The 20636-nt window shown below is 41.9% G+C and overlaps 1 protein-coding gene across 11 annotated transcripts in view; it reads right to left on the reverse strand.

Annotated features, from left to right (window-relative positions):
• Positions 1–20636, reverse strand: part of syngap1b (synaptic Ras GTPase activating protein 1b) — a 158481-nt gene that overhangs the window by 43093 nt on the left and 94752 nt on the right. For 10 of the 11 annotated variants that reach the window (XM_037074026.1, XM_037074027.1, XM_037074021.1 and 7 more), the window contains 2 exons: positions 8244–8335; positions 393–514 (listed from right to left, as the gene is read on the reverse strand). In XM_037074026.1, coding sequence (XP_036929921.1) covers positions 393–514; positions 8244–8335 — 214 coding nt within the window. Of the gene's footprint in view, positions 1–392; positions 515–7850; positions 8336–20636 lie in introns of all 11 variants that reach the window. The other variant, XM_037074032.1, reaches the window with a different exon arrangement.

Raw genomic sequence — 20636 nt, forward strand, 5'->3', positions numbered from 1 at the left:
GTGACCATTAGGAGGTCGGGAACCACAGAACTAAACTATCAACTGTACAAAAAGCTCCTTCTCAACCAGCAACATCGTGTAACATGGTGCATTAACATTAATATGTCAGTATCTTCGATCTAATAATGTCACAGATAAATATATATTTTCGACAATAAACACTTGTTGCAGGTTTATCTGGTAACACTTCTGTACTTTTACACATGTAGGAACTAGAATACAGAGTAATAAGAGTATTTCTACAACCCAACATCCTCGTTCAGTGAGAAATACGCTTTAGATTGTAGAAGTAGATGGAAAAGATGTTATAATATTTGCACAAACACAATCACCCAGTGTTAACACAGCCAGACAGAGCAGATCAATCCTCTGCAACACACTCACTCACTGACCTCTCTTGGTCGGCACTGCGGAAGCGGGGGAGGATCATGTGGCGGAAACTGCTGGTTCGGTCCAGTTTGGGCTGACTCTTGGCCCTCTTGATCGAGCCCTTCAACCTTCTACTGAGGAAACTCTGGAGCGGGTGGAGGAGGACGAGAGCGACAACGAGGGGACAGACGGAAGGAGGAGGAGGAGGAGGAGACGGTGGAGGTGGAGGTGGAGGTGCATGGTGCGACGTTACAGAGGAGGGGAAGTGGTCGATGCGAGTTAGAAAAGATTGACGTGTGGTTGGTGTGAAACAGAGAGCGGTTCCCATAGAGTTGGTGTGGTTTGTGTGGGATGCATTTCAGCAACACACACATTTAAAAAAAAAAAAAAAAATCAGATGGAGACGCACACAAAAATGAAACACAGGATGCGTGATGGAGGGGTGGGGAGAGCACAAGGTAAATTTATTATCAAGGAGAAATCAAACACCCACACATGTCCACTTGTCACAGGGAGCTGCAGTGGTGACACAGATCCTGTGGTGGGCAGTGGTGTGCCACACAGTCCAACAACAAGCTGAGCAGCGTACAGGCCTGGCACAGGGGGTGCAGTTTGTCCTACATGAGCTCCCTTACATGATCAAATCACACAATCTTAAAAACACCGACACAGGAAATTGTTCACTGATAAGGCAGAACAAGAATCAGAGGGGGGGTCAGTCCCAGTACCCCGTGCTCGCAGGATTGCAGAGGAGTCAAGTACCAACCTGTGTGATCAATTTGTGGTAATTTGAACAGACGCCTGGTCAGACCGCAAACACGAATACTGTAAACTCAAGGAACACTTAGATGATCTGTCGGAACTAATAACTAATAATACAGTGATAATCAAATGTTACCTTGAACAGTGGATCCCAAAACGTTCAGACCACATCATCTCTTCAAAGGAAGGATTTTGTCATAACAGCACAACCTCCTAACATGTTATTTATCTAAGAGCACAGTTTGAGGTTTGTATAGTTTTAGGTTATCATCAATATAAAGTGAAACTATAGAGGCCAATTCTCAATCACAAGATAACCCGTTCTCTTCTTCTTTACACATACGAATATGAACACGTGATTTTCAAGTATATCTAGAGACTCATGTTTAGGAGGTTTAAGAGAACTCACGTTACCAGATAATCTGTTTCTTCTCCAGTTACAGAGAATTAAATTTGCTTTTATAGTTTATAGGCACGTTAACAGGCCTGCTTAGTGCCCCTTTAAATAAACTAATGTGTTAAATGCGTTTCTGTTTTCTTAAAAATCAAAATGGGTTTAAATTGCACTGTGTAGACTTTAAGGGTTATTAGGGGTTTGGCTGTGGATTGCAACCAAATGAAAACACCTCGTATCACACTTCATGCTTAAATGCAAAAGGCCCTTTCTACAGCCAGTGTTTCGTTTATCTGTTCTTTGCTGCTGTACTATGATGGCGGTGCAACGTGTCGGACTCTGTTGTAGATATAAAAGGCAAAAATAACAACTCTTAGTTTCAGGTGATTATAAACCAATCTTAACATAATTATAAGGTGAAGTTCAGGTTCTGACAATAGATAGACAATACAATAAATGAACAATAAAAAGGTTTTGGGGAGAGAGAGCTCAACCTGCAGGTCTGTGTGCACTGACAGGTGGTTTCTTGTCATGTTTTCAGGTCTAGTGGGGCTTACAGGGAGCCACATCACACATACATGATCTTGAGAACGTGAAATGGCATCGCGGAAGCAGATACGGACGGACGCCTGTCTTTCACAGGCGGACACATCTGTATCTGTGAGGCCGAGCAGCACTGCGTCTGATTTTCTGTCGGTCAGCTGGGATTCATCCCTGTCAGACTGTGTCGAGGGCAGAGGCGACGCAGCGTTTCTTTGAACACTGTTTACTGTGTCAAATGTTGCATCTCTCCCCTTGATTTTCGCTGTTTAATCTCACTGCTGACTTCCTGAAAAAGTCCTGTCACAAAGTGTGTCGCGTTGCCATGACAACTGGCAGCCATGCGCTGACATGTCATCAGCTGCGGCGCAACTGCATATTAAACAGTTTCCAACTTAGAGGTCTGGATTTTCTGCGTTATTTTCCCTTCTTTTTTGATATGTTGGAAACATAACATAAAATGAAGTTAAAGGATTAGTTCAGGGTTTTTTTTTTAATTTTATTTTTTTAAGTGTGGCTGTATGAGTCAGTGTGTTGCCTACAGTAGATGGCAGGTATACAAGCACAGAGGCTAAGTGATGTACTGCTGCGGACAAGGGAAGCATTTTTGCCACTTAGAAAATCAATATGAGTTTAAGTGTACACTATATTTAGAATATTTTCCCCACTTTACCTGGCAGTCAGACAGCCTTTTCTGTTGCGAAACTGAGGCTGTTAAATACATCCAGGCTCCAGAGGAACCAGGACTCCTTTGAGAAAAAACGCAATTTAACCTCACTGAACTTGAGAGTTGTTGGTCTACTGCTGCGTCAGCCTTTTACTTTGTTTGTCTTATTTTGGGGGGTTTGGGGTTAAAACAGGCCAGTGTGGATTGAAAACTAACCCTTTAATGTAAATGCAGCTGATTCTTTTTTAAATGTGGCGACACATTAAATGATAAATGTTATGACAGTCTTGGCCTGACCACTCTGGGAACCACTGATCTTAGATAACGTGATATCATTCTGATGGTTTCTGTCTGCTGGAAGCTTTAAGGACACAATATATTTTTCAGAATCTTTGATTAAAGGGATATTCCGGTGTAAGTTTAATCCGTGGTCTAACATACCGTGACACAGAGTAAGACCCCCCTCGAGAGATCAAGTTTTCTGTCTGCTAGCTTATGTAGTTTTAGCAACCTCAGAAAAGACAAGAAACTGCCATCAAAAAGCCACTCATAGCCAGAAATAATGCTCAGAACTGCACCAAACTTCAGCAACAGTACAAATAGGGTCTCAGCACATAGTTCGAGGCATCAAACATCTGCTAGATTTGTCGGATTTCTGCTGCAAAGAGAACACAGCTCACCACTCTCCTGCAGCAGCTTGCTCGTTGTGGGGAAGCCCTGGCGAGTCGATTACCGAGTGCAGTTAGAAATGATCAGTTCTGTTCTTTTCCCTGTCCGCTCTCATTAATAACTGTTAGAAACTGGTAGGCAAGACACATCTGAACTTTGATTGCATTTCCAAGGAGTAATAAGCATACATTTTCATCCTATAGCTGCCGAAAGCTAGCTGCTGTGAGAGAGTGGTGAGCTGTGTTCTCTTTTCAGTGGAAATCCAGCAAAGCTAGCAGATGTCTGATGCCTCGAACTATGTGCTGGGACCCTATTTGAACTGGTGCTGAAGTTTGGTGCTGCTCTGAGAATTATTTTTGGCTTTTTGATGGCAGTTTCTTGCTGGAGGCATAGACTGCAGTGTATTGTTATTGTGCGGTCATTTCTGAGGTTGCTAAAAATTACATAAGCTAGCGGTCGGAAAACTTGATCTCTAGGGGGGGGGTCTTACTCGGTGTCACAGTGTGTTAGACCATGGATTAAACTTATATCGGAATATCCCTTTAAAGCAAATTATATTTCACACTTATCTTGAGAGAGTCTTATGTGCAATATTATCCTCCATTAGTGGAACAGATTGTCTATATGACTGGACTGCCATCTGTGGAGGTTTGGCTTTCTCTTTGTGGAGTTTGGACGTCAGTATCCAACCTGTCATAAATTAAACTCTAAAAAAGTTTGCTGTTTGCTGATCATCGCTGGTCCCAAAACCAGCCCTCAGTCTACGTCTGGACTGATATCGCGCAGTAGACTGTGATGAATTGTCAGATACACTTAGCTTTACTACAACATCGAAGCATCGCGATGTAGGATGTGCTTGTCTGCTACGTGACGTGTTCAAACGTGCACTTTAGTGTTCAGGGCGGCACATGAAGATATTGGGACTGACCCTTAGTTTGCAGGATCATCCTGCCAAAAAACAAACCTGATCGGACAGGTTAACCACGACTAATAACGCTGACCATTTCTTACACTTCATACAGATCCATTCGCAGGAGAGACCAGGGAAACAAGACATTTGTTTTAAATGTACAAAAAAACAGCAATTTCAATGATATAAGTTAAATAATGGCAAGAAAAGTTGATTTCACTTGTAAAAAAAAAAATCATTTAGTAATTAAGATTTCAACATGATCTGTAGGTTGTGACATTTCTCACCCAAATTAGTTTTTTTCGGTCCAATAATAACATATTAAAAACCAAACACGTCTGTAGAACCATGAATGTCAAATTTCAAAGCTGTTCTCGCACTCTGAACCTTCAAGTGTCAGCTGTGAAGGTAATTCTGGAGCTCAAAATATGCATGAAATATCACTTTCTTTTTTTCTCTCTCTTTCTTATGTTCCACTGTGCCCAAAAGACGATTTCACCCATTCAGCTTTCAGGTGCATTCCAAAGACTCACAGACAGTGATGCCATTTATATACCTATAGCATAACGGCATTATTCAGCGGGGAGAATAGCTGGTAGGAAATGACACCTCGTCATCTGGCATGACTCAAATGGCTTTGAAGCCTGTCTTGAGGATATGACTAAAAGACTTGGCTCCATCTGCTGGTTCTCATCTAATAGCCTGCGTGACTAAATCTGATTTGATTAGCCGCCCCGTCTGACACTTTAAGTCTCAAGAAGTAAAAGTATTCAATACAGAGAGAGAAAGAGAGAGAGAGAGAGAAGCCTGAATCACAATAAAGCTCAGTGAAGAGAGGTGATAGTGAGGAGGTGGGGGAGACATCGGCTTCATCTCCAGCGGATACGTTTTCTCTGCCGCTGGTCGCCTTTGGGTTTGTTTCAGGTTAAAAGGAGGGAACTGGTGTCACTTTGTAGTTGGGCCCATCTGCTGCTGTCCACATTAAGTAGCTGGGTGTAATTAGATATTAAATTTTAAAACACTAATTGTCAAACATGGGCTGAAATGAACTGCTCTGTGCTGCCTGTGTGATTTTAGTTGAGGACTGAGATGTCTACTGTATGTTTTAGGGGGAACATATTGTACCTTTTCGACACTACAGCTTCAGTTACAGATCATGACTCACCTGCTAAATTACACTATAATCACCAAACAGTATGTCAAGGAGTTTGAACTGCTACTTGCACATTAATGCAACAATAATAATAGTATGATCCTGTAGCTTCTGGATCTGGTTGGCTCTTGCAGGTCTGCATGTTGGCTCTTGTTAAATATTTTTGTTTAAAGACGTGTAAACCATTAAACTAACGCTTGCACTGTGTATATGTCACACAGCTAGCATGCTCCCAATGTTAGCTGATAACGCCATTTCATTTTTCACTTCACAACTATGATGCTCAGCTATCCAAGTCGATTTTATGCTTACAGTTGCTGCAAAAGTCAAAATGTGTTGGTGTACTCGAGGCATATTTCGAACATTTTCCTTTAATATTAGTACTGTTACTTTTGATCATTTCATTACAATTAGCAATCCTATATATACCTTTACGTTAGTGACTTTTTAATAAAGGACTTTTCCTTGTGATAAGTGTATTTTTCTGTTTGCCTTCTGCAACATTCACTCTCGTGCAAAAGATCTAAATATTTCCTCTAATACGCTCCTCTGCTGCTTTACATCCATGTTGCCCTGAAGGAGACACGGTCTTAAAAAAACTAAAGTCAGGGATCAAAAGTGTCTCACAAGCAGCCGTACTGTAAAATGATTGACTTCAGTCATGATCTGCAAAATGTGTACTACATAGTATTTGGTATTTGGCTTTTTTAAGGCAGGAGACAGTAAATCAGACTGCGCCTACTACACAGGAAAAACTACACCTCTGTTTACTTTCTAGTGGTTATTTCTTTGCCAAATTTCTATTTCCTCCTTTAAGGGTGATTCACAGTCGGATGAAGGACAATCACAGCGGCAGTCAGAGAAAGGGTTTTTTTCCCGTTCATGCTACGAAACTCCTCCGACCCTTCAGTCTTGCTCATCCAATCACAGAACCTGAAATACTGATATGAAAACGCTTGGGCTTCATATTAATTCAAATGGATGATCTGGCTTCTGTGATTTTGATGTCTTTCGAAACTGTTTCTCAAACTGCAACACTGAATGGGCGGCAAATAGCTTCCTGACAAAGAGACGAAAAACAAGTCCTGCTATTTCCAGCAACAGGGATGCAGTGCGACCAGCAGCAGAAATAACGGGAAGGACACGGGCCGCGTAGACCACCGGGCACAAACTTAATAGGACACCAATCTATCCTTTAAGCCCATTTATGTGCATGTTTGGTACCTTGTGATCCAGTTTCTGTTGCCATGAATAAAACAATAAACAGATTATTTCTGTCCACAGAGCAAAAAAGAACGTGTTCGGCTGCCAGCTCCTCTCTGCCACTTTGACTGAAGTCGTCTCTGATATATATAAAAAAAAAAAAACAGACATGATGATCCCAGGAGTAACAGTGACAGCATATCGTTTTTTTTATGTTTCATCTCTTTTGTTGACATTAAAGAATCATCCCAGGTGTTTGACATTTTACGTTTTTATCCATTTACTACGAGTCACATTAACTTTAAATCACCGCCAACAAGCCGTGCTGCCGTTTTACAATCGTGAACACATTTTTGCTGCCATTCAAGGTCTCCATTGGTTTTCATTCATTTCTGCGAGACTATTTGAACACTGTGAAACTTGGCTGAGTTCTGTTGACCGTCACAGTGTTTACTCTAGTTTCCTCTTCCACAACTACTTATAGTAACTTGATTTGTACACCACTTTTCAAAAGATTAAAACTACAAATAACAAAATTATAAATAATTCAACTAGGATTTGAGCATAACAACAAGATAACGCCATTTATTCCGTATCATCAAGTGCTTGATAATATGCTTTGTTTTGTCTTGATGTTTTCATCTTGCCTGCTTTCACTTGATTAAAACTGAGTTTTTGTTGCATTGCACATATTCATGAAGTTCTACTATTTTATGTCATTAATGACAAAGGTTTTAAACCTGCAAGCAAAGAAATCAAAATCAACAGAATGCAGTGCAGCGTTTTTGTTTTTTTTTTGCGTCCTGCACTTAAACTGCATTACCACACAGTCACGAAGTAACTTTGACAAACATTAATGCAGATTATACAACTCAAGCACGTCTGCTAATTGATTTTCACACCATTGGGAAATTAATGGAGACCAATGGCTGCCTTGAGTGGTAGAATGATAATTGTGGCATGCATTTGAAAATAGTCATTATGTATTTAAGGGGCTGAAACTTTGCAGACACACTGGTATGACTCTTCCAGATGAGCTGTTCTGATAATCCTGTGAATATGCGTGAACACACAACTAAAAGAAGCAAGATGTTTCCTCACCAAGACCCAGTCAGCTAAACATATGAACATGTGTGTTAAACGTAGCCAGTGTCTCTGCGTCAGCCATGTTTGTGTAACATACCTCATAAGGGGGCAGTGGTGCAATAAACGGTCCTCCTGCCACTGGACTCGAACCAGCAGCCCTCCAGTCTCCGCCCCAGTACAAGAAGGGGGGGGAGGAGGAGGCGGCAGGCGAGTGGGGCAGGGTGAAGGACAGGGAGGGGGAGAGGGGCAGCGAGCGGGGCAGGGGGGGCGTGCCAGGCCCTTTCTTGGAGCCCTTTTGCTGCGGCTGCTGCTGCTGCTGGCAAAAGGCGAGGGAGGGGGAGACAGCCAGGGAGAGGGGGAAGGGGTGAGGCGGGGTGCCGCTGGCCCGACGGCCGCAGGTGTGCGGCGGGCCCAGGGCGGGATGAGGGATGAGGGACAGCGAGAGGGTCGGAGGCAGCGAGCGAGGCCGGGAACAGGGAGGGTTACTCACGGATTGTCGGAAGGGTTGAAGGGGGGCAGTGGGAGGGACCTCCATGCTGGGCTGCTTCCCGGTGGCTATGCTCTTCCGCCGGGCGCGATGATCTAACAAGACACAAAGAGAGGAGGTCGACAGGTGAGACGCTGACAACACATCCGCGGAAGTTAAACATTAGAGGTAAAATAAGGACAGGACGGTGCTCAGACGCAGGTAGAGCGAGAGGATGAGGAGAGAGAAAAGACAGGGCCATTGTGGAAATCAACAGCAGCGGGAGAGCTGTTATTGACAGCCCGCCTGAAGGAATGAAAGAGGGCACGGAGGAATATGAGAGCTAGATGGATGTCAAAGGTGAGCGAGGCAGAAATAAAACCGTGCAGGGTCACACCCATCCACCGGCACTGCTGCTGCTACACACACACACACACACAAACAAACACACACCAACTTAAATACACCTTCGTCCGTGGAGGGGAGGAGGTTGACGGAGTGGGCGAGAGACTACTGGAGAGATGGATTTCCTGTCTGGACGTCAGATGAGGCGAATGTTAACAGCGTGCATGTTGAGGGCAGGGACCAGGAGAAGCGTGGATAGAGAGCAGCGAACATCAGACAAACAAAGCCGTTATTGACTTCTGACAGCAAGTCGGTGCCTAATGCACTGATTTGGTCAGTAAGGGAATAAACTCCTGTCCTGCACTTGATGGATGACGGCGAGGGTGTAAATGTGCACGTACAGTTATCGCTTGTTTTGGGCCGGTGCGTGTGTGTCTATGTTGTCTGTCTATATATATATATATATATATATATATATATATATATATATATATATATATATATATATATATATATATATATAATATATATATATATATATATATATATATATATATATATCCATGCCCCGTTTCTCCTTAAACTCAATAATATGTCAGTACTACATGTCTGTCTCTGCACCAGTGTCCTCAAGGCAGATTCCTCTACATGCACAGGATGATGAAAGTGACATTTGCGAACGCCACCAATGGTCCACGTGTTTCACAGAATTACAAACATCACTGCTTGTCTATAAATCATTAAACAGTTCAGACGTCCTGGGTCTGCCTGCTCTGTATGATATTATGAAATCGAGACACACTTGTGACACACTGAGGATGAATTGGTTTGTCTGACTTGGCCACATTATAATTACCTGCCTTTATACGTCAATGTTTTTATTGCTTTTACTTTGTTTATAGGCTTGTCTTTAAATGTATATAAGCCCATATATATTTTCCTCTTAACTCCTTTTATGTGAAGCTTTATGTGAAGTTCTTTTTTAATCATAAGGTCAATAGACTGCGTCTTTATAGCACTGTCTCCTGTCTCTTGATTGCTCAAAGCAGTTGTCAACACACACTGTCACTCTGGGAGAATCATCAGGAGCATGTGAGGTTCAGTATCGGTGCAGAAGGACACTCTGACATGCAGCTGGACCCCAAGATCCAAATACCGACCATCCGATGACTGTGTTATCAATTCTGGAAGACTTTTTCAATAATTTCTTTAATTTTGGAACTGCTGCGCTGTTGTGGCAGCTGTGCTTCATGAATATATTGGCTATGAAAAATAATAACAGCATCAAGATGAAAAGAAAATGAATTGGTCGCACGCAAAAAAAAGAAGAAAACGTATTATTTCTGCACAAGACAAATTCTTAGGAGCATTTGGCTGGTAAATATTGATATTTGTGCTATTTTGCTTTATTTTATTTATTCATTTTAATATTTGAGCATTTTTGCCTTCAAATAATTGTGACACCAGAGACGCAGATCGGACGTGTGGGAAGAGAAAGAGAAAGCGAAGGGTAACAAGTATCGCCCGGGCAGAATCAAACCAAGGACGCTGTGGTTGTTCAGTATTCGTCTCGACCGCTCGGCTGACAGATGTCCTTATTGGCTCACAAGTTGGTGTCCACTGCGACACAGTGAAGCTGTTCTGACCTCAGCTGCATGGACACGGAAACACAACGCTGCCACCGAATCTTATTCAAACTATAATTTCTCAAATCTTCCTCAGCAGAATAGCAGCGTTCCATTAAATGGGAACAGGATGAACCATTAAAAAATAAATAACCGTCAGAGTTTCAAACTATGTTTCTGTTTTAAGTGCAGCTGACAGCAGGGGTGCACAATCCCAGCAGCTGGCTTTAATTGATAGTCGACTGCCTTAACAATCGATTATTGGTTATTCATAATATACTACATAAGTAATGTAGTGAGTATGTATGTTTGATAATGGAATGATTAGTGAATAACACTAAATAAGTCACAAAGTCACAAATGAGAGGAAATTAGGAACTGACCCAACAAAATCTGTATTAAAACTAAAAGGCTAGCACCAGTTTGTATTTCTAATTACAGATTACTTGTAATTATATTTTGTATATTGCGTCATATCAGTATTTTGCAGCTCATTTGATAAGAACTTCTTTTCTGAGTATTTGTGTTGATTGTCGGTTCATTCATGTTTTCTCGGTTAATTTCTTCACGCAGATTAATCAGTTAATGAATTCAATTGTTAGCGTCCCTCACAGAAATGTTACTTGTGTTTGAAGGTGTTTGATGTTTGATCACAATTCATCCTGAGGTTAAGATGAATTACAGAAGTAGAGAAATGTCACTTAAAACCACAAATATCAACCTCACGGCGGAGCAAGAGGCAGTGTCAGTCTTTAGGAATCATCATCTGGGAATCATGTTAGTCTGTGTAAATCTGCGTCCCTGCACCTGGTGAAAGTCGTTGGGATTACTGTGCAAAAAAATGTCTTGGCAACTCATGCTACAGTTGCTGTGATGTTTCAGACGGACTGGACGACTGGACCGGATGAAGACGAAGCAATCCCGCGTCTAATAAAGCCGCTGTGAACACCTCTGTAGGATTCCTGCTTAGATAATCATTCATATCGTCGCCAAACTCCAGCAGGATGATATCAAAGCCGACTTTACATCTCTGCACCTTTTTTGTCCCGCCCCCGCGCTTTCCTTGTATTATTTTTCCTTTTCCTCCCTGCATGACCCCCATCAAAGAAAAAAATCTACAGCGCGATAACGGAGAAATATAAGTTGCTTCTCATTTCCCGTCTATTTTTTCGAGCACTGAAGTCGATCTCACCCCGACTCCTCGTGTTGATCATGCTGTCTCGTCTCTGCTCTTTCCTTTGCTCTCTCTCCTTCTCTCAGCCTCTTCTGTCACACAGTCACACTCACACTCCGACACACACACACACACACACACACACACACACACACACACACCTCTTCTCTCCCACGCAGCTATTTTACATAATTCAAATAGTGCATTTATCCCTCTACCTCTCTTCAGCCCCTGATCTCTCTCCTCTCGCTCTTTCATTTTCTTTCTCCGTCTTGCGCCCTCTTCCTGCTTTCATACCATCCTCTCCCTCACTCCCTTTTCACATTTGTGTGGCATCTAGAACCCTCCATTTTCTCCCTATTACCTTTATCTGTATTCCTCTTTTATCCTCATCGCCCCTGTCCTTTTCGATTTCTTTCATTTACCTGTCCAAATGGCAATCTTTTCACCGCGAAAACCTGCCCGTCCTTCTGTCTGCAAGCCTAACATTTCGTCCAACCCACACAGAGAGTAAAAAAGATGACCACAATGGTGTTTTGTTTTTTTTTTTTGCTCCGCCAAGACATCAAAACATGCCAGTGTCTCTTTGCCCGAAATACACAGCTTTAAACTACCACATCAAACTCTGTAGGCTGCATGAGCGACTGGTGGAAGAGTCTTCGAAATTAAATCTCTGAGAGAGCAGACAAGGTTAGAGATAAATCACCGCAGAGGCAGGAAACTCAACGTCTTGCTCCAATCAGAGGTATAAAGGCGCAATTTTGAAAATGGTTTGTAATTCCATGTAAAAGGATTACATAATGGCAAACTTTTCAAAATGTAAATATATGCGTACAGGAAGACTGGCACAAAGTTACTCGGAACATTTTCAAGAGTCTTCAGCCTCTTTCGCTCACAGTTCCCAGTAAATTGCTGGGATAACTTTTCAAGCGCTGCTATTAATTTTCACTTTTCACACATGCAGCCGCAATCAGGAACCAGGGTAAAGGGACCAGCTGAGCAGATAGTGGTGAGTCAACTTAAGTGGACACTAATCACCATTAAACTCAACAGCAGTGAAGAAGGAGAAGGAGAAGAAGAAAAAGGAGATGGAGAACGAGACAAAGGCGAAGGAGAAGAAGAAGAAAAAAAGAGCACAAATGAGAAGGACAAGAAGAAGAAGCAGATAAAGAAGAAGAAAAAGAGGAAGAAAAATATGAAGAAGAAAAAGAAGAAGAAGACGAATGGGACAATGGGAGGCAAGACCGGATGTATTTGGCGAGGAGCTGTTTCTTTTTACATGCCAGTGTTGCTGTAATATATCTAATATTCAACAAGTTTGTGAAACATCTTTCCTGATCTAATTCAATCAGACACAGAACATCAGAAAAGGGTCATTATAAAACTGCTGGATGCTGAACTGGGCTGGATTCAAAGATTGAAATGCATCATCAGAGGACTCTTGTGATTGCAGGGTTCCAAAAAAACTTGATTCCCACATGTAATAATATACAGAATCTATTTAGAAAGTGTATCATTGGGTGCACCAACATGAGATCATTAGGCACCGCTCTGCTACCTGTGTAAAAACATATTCTGCAGCCCTGAATTGGTTCAGGTCAAGATGGACTTAACCAACCAGCTAAAATAAAATATCCTGTTAAAATGTCAATTAAAACCAGAAGACGTCTACCGGAGGCTGCAGAATGAAGATTTTTGTGAAATCTTTCTTAGAAGTCTTATTTTTCCAACCTTGGAACAAAAGTCTACCTGATGAGGGTTTGAAATCAGTGGTACAGATTTCCCTGAATATTCATCTCTGCTCGATAGTCTGCATGTGTGAAAAACGTGAGAGGAAGATCTCCTCCTGCTCCTGTTTTTAGCTAAACTGTTCCAAGAATCGATCGTGTTTAGTTGAGAGATGTTGAATGAGTTCTGGTTCATGAACTTTCTACAAATATTGTTCATTCATCTTGCCTGGCTGCCGTCACTTGATCACAGTAGTGCTCACAGTTTCTTAGGTGTTTGTTACTCCGCAAGAAGTGTTAATTAACAGCAATTATCATGGGTGATGCCCCTTACGGCTGGAGGTTCTGCCATCATCGCGATGCATCATAACTGTAGCCATCTCAATTAAAAGGCCTCAGAACAGTCGTATCAAGATCCACTTCAGAATATGTTGTTTCCCAAACTAATTAGTTTCTCCTGCAGGAGCAGATTGTGCCAAGGAGAGAGTGGTGATTTAGGACTCAACTGTCATCAGTCTTGGAGTGAAAAAAAAACAAAACAAAAAAGAAAAGACTTGTGGCGTTTCTGTGGGTTTAGCTATAGACAGTGAGCTCAGAAATAACATGCCGCCTGTGAGCCGGTGTACTGTACTCACCCTCAGGGTGACTCCTGTTGGTGCCAATCTGGACTCATACGTTTCAGAGAGCACGTGTTTTATTACACCCTCCAGTGGAGGGTTTCATTGGGATGAAGTCCTGATTTCTGTTGGAAACCAACCAAGTCTTTGTCTCCTTTAGGTTGTTGCAGATTTAATTTTCTTACCCCAAAAGTTCAGAGGGCGTGAACTACAGAAACAGCTACTTTTGTATTCCAATTAGAATGAAAGTTTAGCGTGTCAAGAAGGACAAAACACTCACTGTTCACTTGCTTATTTTGCTCAAATCAAAAAGATTACGTGTTTTGGCACCAAGCCTTCGTCAGAGCATTCTGTGTTACGTGTTGTTAAATGACGACTCACCAGGACTGCCACCTAAAAGTGATTATTGGAATAATTCATCAAGAAGCCAGCTCTAAACTTTTACAGAGTATTGAGGGAAACTGAATGCAACACAACGCCGTACAATGCTAACAATATCAGCTAGTGATGATCACCACAACAAACACAGTCTTTTTCTGTGACTCTTTGTAAATACAATGTTTACACATTGGAGATTTGAGTTTTGGGTTATGGCTGTAACAGACAAATATTTTCATTATATGCCGTTTTCACGATTAACAGATTTAACGTTTCGTCTATAAAATGTCACAAAATGCTGAAAATTGCTTGTTTCAATTTCCCAGATCCCAAAGCGATGCTTTAAGATGCTTCATTTGGCTGACCAACAGTCCAAATCCCAAAGACTCCTCATTTACTATCATAAAAGACAGAAAGAAGCAAATTCTTGGACCAGCTGGAGCCAGAAAACGTTTGACATGTTTGCATGAGAAATGACTGAAACAAGTGATCGATGATGCCACGAATGACGGACCGACTAATCAGTGAGCACGTTTACATCACCACAATAATCACATAACTGGGAATAATCAGGTTATGAAGTGTTCACATGCCTTATGTGGGATCTGTAAGGTTTGCAAAACATGCAAACGGTATACATGCACTGAATAACACGAAATATTGGGCAAAAAACTTGGTGTGTTTATCAGGTTTCTCTTAATCCAATACCGGCTTTTATCCGATAAAGCATTTTCCCATTATGCTGTTAACATAACCACTTGAATAATCTGGTAACTCCATAAATCAGAAAGTGATCTGTTTATTAGCGTGCAGGTGAATGTTATTGCTGCATCTGTAAATTGGGTACAGCGCTACAAAGTGAAACATTCAAAAGATAAAACTAAATAAGCCCAATTAACGATGACAGATGGGTAAATTAATTTGATGATTTTGTGGAAAACAAAGTTACAGCATGTTGTTGAATTATCAAGCGGTCTGTAAACAGCAAGAAAAACAAAATCCATGATGATTACTGTTCACAAGCAAATAAAACAGTCTGACTAAGCATTATGTTTATGGGAGCCACTCGCAGGCGTTTGTGTTTCACATTACATTTCATTCAAAAAGTGCTGAGCAAGAATCCCCTGCGTCATGTAAGCATTTACTTTCCTAATCTCCAAAGAGACTCCGGAGCGGTGCTGGGATTTAAATGCAGTTTGACCTCCAAAACATCATATTTCTAGACTTTCCCAGTGAGAACACACTGTCTGCTTGTATTCACACTCCTCTGTATCGAATAACACTGAGGGTAGAGATCTGGGGGGGGGGGGGGAGCAGACTAATCCTCTCTGTTGTAATTTGGAGGATTGGCCACAGAGGGCAGATTACACTTGACTTACAGTATGCAGCGTATAAATCATGGCTATAATTTGAGGACACATAGGTCTGCAACACTTACAGAGAGCCTTGTTTTTTTTTTTTTCCTCAGTGCTGAACAGCTGCAGCGGCAGCAGCCAGTGCAGGGATGATGAACGCTCCCGGCAATTAATGCAGCTAAATACAGCCGTGTGCAAACATGCAATAACAACACATGGCAGTATACAAACATCACATACAGCGACAATATCCTTCTCTGTAACTACAGAGCAGTCTGTTAAAATATATCATTTACTTATTGGTTTATGTAATAAATGAATGAATAATTGCATCTATCATCAAAGCTGTTGTAAGTGTTATTTTTCTTATGAATATGTGTTAAACAGCTCGATATTCAAACAGTAATCACTGTCATGAAGTGTTTGGTCAGTAACACATGTCTCCTCCTCCTGCTCATACAGTAAAAGAGATTATCTGGTAAAACCTGCCCACTTTCTCAAATCAGGACAGAGAACGCCACAAAGAGGCGCAGAGAACAGGATCCTCAGGCTTACCGGCGATGGCTGAACATGGAAAGCTACTGTACTGCACCGATTCTATTTACAGTGTACGACCAAACACACCAGGTGAAGAAAAAAGCACTTGAAGGAAAGAAAGAGGCAACGAGAAATGCCTGGAAAAAAAAACCAGAAAGGCGGTCAGGAAAGTGTGGTGACGTAAAGTAAAGCAGCTGTAAACGTCCCAGAATTATCCAGGAGGACACTTCTGATCCCTGACAGATGTGACACACTGTGGTCACTCTAAAAAAGAATACAACAGTCTTTAAAATAGTTTCCAAGCACTAATAAAAAAAAAAGGAGAATTAATGTTAACTTAGTATATACTCCTAATGTAGCTTACTTTGATTATGCATCAAACATAGGTCATATCATTAGTTAAAACAGTTTTTTCACTCAAAAACATCCAACATATTTCATATATTAAAACTGATTAATTGCTGGAAGGCAGCCGACTATCAAATTAATAAATTGTGTAATATTTGCAAGCCTACCTGAAAAGATTTCTGTCTTTTAACAGAGGATGTAAATCAAATTTAACAGGATCAAAACGATCCGTGATCATCAACTCTCTCGACTGTTTTCTTCCTGACTCTTGTCCCCAGAAAACATATAAATAAGATAAGATTTAACTTTAAGGAGACATACAGCTGTCGACACACTGTGGAACTGTAATATCACATCCGTTGTTCATAGCAACCAGACTCCAAATCCACTTGTCGCTGGTGGGTGATGGTCTACAGAAACTGATGTTTTCAGGTAAAAATACACCTTTAAACCGAAAATTGAATACACATTCAACTGGACCTTTATTGGTATTTTTAATCCTTGAATCACCAAGTACTGTCTAAAAAGTAAAGGTATAAAATGATGCCCTGCTTACGTTCAAGCTCTCTACAATACCAAGCACTCACATCATTGTCATCCTCTGCTTATGTATGTGCTGTACAAACATCATCCTGCTTTTGTCTTGACGGACAGATTGACTCCTGACACTCAGTCCTCAGGCTAAACATCCTCTGTTTTCTCTGACGATGACCCCCGCTGACATTTTCTCTTCTCAGACTAGAAGATGTCGTCAATCACGACAGCATCATCAAGGGTTTTGTTGAGAGTTATGTGACCTGGCCATTATGTTTTTCTTTTTAGGTTTTAAAGAATATTTGTAACCTGATAGTTTGGAAGTGGACGACACGGCCTTTGGAAAAGATCTGAAGCATTTACGCGCTCCTGTATTTTCAACATGCACCTGAACGTTACTCCACGCGCTGCATTATCTATTATTTGGTAAGAGTAGACGCCGGAGAGCAGATCTCTCATTTCGGCAAAAATTGTGCTCTTAAACTTGCATGCAGAACCAAAATCTCTCTTCTCAAACATAACCCACCCGTACCTGCTGCTCCTTTTCTACGCTTAACATGCACCGAGTGGAGAAATGTGGGCGGCAGCAGTGCGCAAAGACTCATTCAGAACCAAGTGTATAAAATCATCTGATCCACAGTCTTTATGGAAGAATGTGAGATGGGTGGAGACAGCAGAGGGTACTGAGCGGAGATAGGAAAAAAAAAAAAAAGAAGACAGAAGAAAGAAAGGAACGGCATGATCTCCGTCTTCTTTCATAACACTTGAATTCTCACATTAACTGTCATTAAGCATTTATTAAAGTGTTAACAAAAGCATCAGTCTGGACACATCCATTTAAATCTATTTCTCACTCTCTTCTTGATCCCAGTCGAGGCTCTGTGTTTCGTCGCCATGGCAACCTTTTTTTTTTTTCCTTCTTTTTTTTCTGAAGTACCGTGCATTTTAGTTTCAAACATACTATACAACAAAGCTCTGAATAGAGAAGGAGCTCTGGTGTTCCTGCACGCATACTATATGGAGTTCAGCTATGCATCCACACATGCACACACACACACACACACACACACACACACACATACCCAGCAAAGGAATGAGCTCAGCAGCCACAAAGACTTGATGGATCCCAGTAAATCATTCAAACAACTTAATTATTCTTAAGATCACTGCTGATGACTGACGCGCCAACAGACGGTCTGACGACGTGTTCCGGTTCGCTCGCTCTACCTGTTTTTAAAAAATGCAATTATGTAACTATTGTTTAGAGATGATGTAAAGGCTTGAAAAAGACTCAGCCCGGCTGAGGCTTCATCGTGTCATGGGGAGGTTGTGATTCAGCCCGACTGGGGTCACGCGGCAGGTAGACGTGCTTGTCTCTTCAATTTAGCGGCTTAATAAATCAGCCGCGCGCCGTAATGACACTGCGCAAGTTGCTCTTTCTTACTACTGCTGTGTTGCAATATCACTCAGAAAAAGAGGGTTGGAGTGCACGCCAATTAAGAGACTCATTCATGACAAAGACGATGTGTCGAACCATGTGGAATAAACAACGCTGGTCAGATCGCTGTCATCGCAACGGGAGTGTGGTATTAACATGCGATGTGTCCCATTTTAGAGATGTGAAAATTACAGCTGTGCGCCACTACAGCTGTCTGACGTTAACACCGCGATGATGCAAAAAAGACCATGAATCACTGAGGGTCTATTATGTAGGGAGTAGTGTATGAAGAAGGGTTTTTTTTTGGACGCAGCTAATGATATCTAATCGTCTGCATTTGCACTGACACCTGGTATTATTAGTGGGTCATCTTGTGGACTGGTTAACAAACATGGAGCGTGTCGGGTCAAAGGAAAGGGGCCGCAGTCTGCGGCATTTTGCCGGGTTTGCTCGAGAATGCAGGAGGAGGCAGCTCGGCCCTCGAGAGGTTCAACTTTTCACCTTCAAGGGGGTGGTTAAAGGTTCAATAAAGCACACTTCTTACCACACCCACGAGTACAAGAGGGTAAGAGAGGGCAGTGAGTAGCTGCTTTCCAGCCTGGTGTTAAGTGACTCTTCAGTAATGGGGCCAACTGTGCAGATTTATGCCTGGCTGAGATGTGATCGTGATGTAAGGACCGCCCACAGATGTGGTCTGGCTCATACAAAAAGCCTTATGATTGCGAGGCGTTGTGTGTGCATTGACACCTTGCAGTAACGCGCTTACACGGATCCAGATCCAAAATCCCATGTTCAAGAAATAGTTTGACATTTTGAAAGTACACTCATTTGCTTCCTTGCCGAGAGTCAAATGAAGCTCATTCTCAGTATCGGCGTGCTTAATATGAAGCGGGAGCAAAGAAGAAGTAAGAATAAAGACCGACACCGGGAGGGGGACTGCTAGCCTTGCTCTAGTCTGACTCATCGGATGTAAACTGCTGGTATAAACCTGCCATTAGGCGCCTATTTCAGGCAGCACTGTCATCCATTCCTCTGTCTGCGTGTTACTGTTTTCAAAATCCATGTCGCTCATGTAACACCAACCACCTCCGAGCTAGCAGCCTACATGTACATGCTGAAAATGGCGGGTTGCCTTAACCCTAGCGTGGTCGCTAACCCAATAAGCTAGCAGGTCTTACCTATTTGTTCTGCAAGGATTTAGCCGCTCTAATGCCAGCGCTCACCTCCGCTTCATGCAAAATAAGTCCCTGACAATATTATGAAGGAGCTCCACCGCTGCTTACTGGGTTTAACGCTGCCCAAGATGATCATGATTTACGGTTTGAATAAACACAAACAAACCAGAGGTGTGGCTAAGCGTGACGAGCCTCGCTGTGTCCAAAGTTTAAAAAAAAACACACAGCTACCACAACTGTTAAGCTCACTAACTACCTCCGCCAAGATGGTTATGCATGTGTTTGTTCGTTTGTTCCTTGGTTGGTTTGTCAGCAGGATTACACAAAAAACTACTGCATGGATTTCCATAAAACCTGAGCGGAGGATGGGTCTCAGCACAGAATAGAGCCTATTAATTTTGTTGGTTTGGATCCGGATAAAGGGACGCATCCAGGCATCTTTTCTCATTTTCTCCAACACGATGAGATAGTAAATAATGCATGGAGTTTGATGGAAAACTTTGGCGTATTCGAATGGCATGGTATCTATGAGTGAGTACAATCCGATGCAGATCCTATTCATATAAATCTATTGATTCATGACCTTTAAAGGCGTTGACAGGTGCATTTTTACACTTCAGACAGAGCCAGTTCCCCCTCTTGTCCTCATGAGAAGCTCAGCTAATGGTTCCCTACTCCAGCGCCATAGTTACCAAGCCATGAGAGTGGTATTCATCTTCTCTGTTTTAACAAAATGTTGAATTATTCCTTCAATACTGGGCATAAACAGGGTCTGAATGTCACATCAGAAACACTCGACGGATAAGTGTTGAATGTTCTTTCGTCGTAAATGAATCTCTAAAGTTCTTTGATGGACTGTTCATGAAATGTCGGATAACAAGGCATAAATGCACCTTCGATTTTTTTCAGAGCCCAAGGTGACATCCTTCAGTCCTTCAGAGGCTTGTTTTGTCCAACAGTACAGAAACATTCCATTTACAGTCAGACAAAACAGAGAAAAGCTGCAAATCCTCCCCGGTACGAAGCTGGAACCAGCATATGCTTTTTGATTTTTGTTTAATTAAATGATCATCAGAATTCAACATTTACGGGCAAATAACCGCAGCATTAGAGCACACGCGTAGAAAAACAAAACCTTACATTTCACTTACAGAAACGATATAT

Source organism: Acanthopagrus latus, chromosome 17 (genome assembly GCF_904848185.1).
Source record: "Acanthopagrus latus isolate v.2019 chromosome 17, fAcaLat1.1, whole genome shotgun sequence".
Lineage (NCBI taxonomy): Eukaryota > Metazoa > Chordata > Actinopteri > Spariformes > Sparidae > Acanthopagrus > Acanthopagrus latus.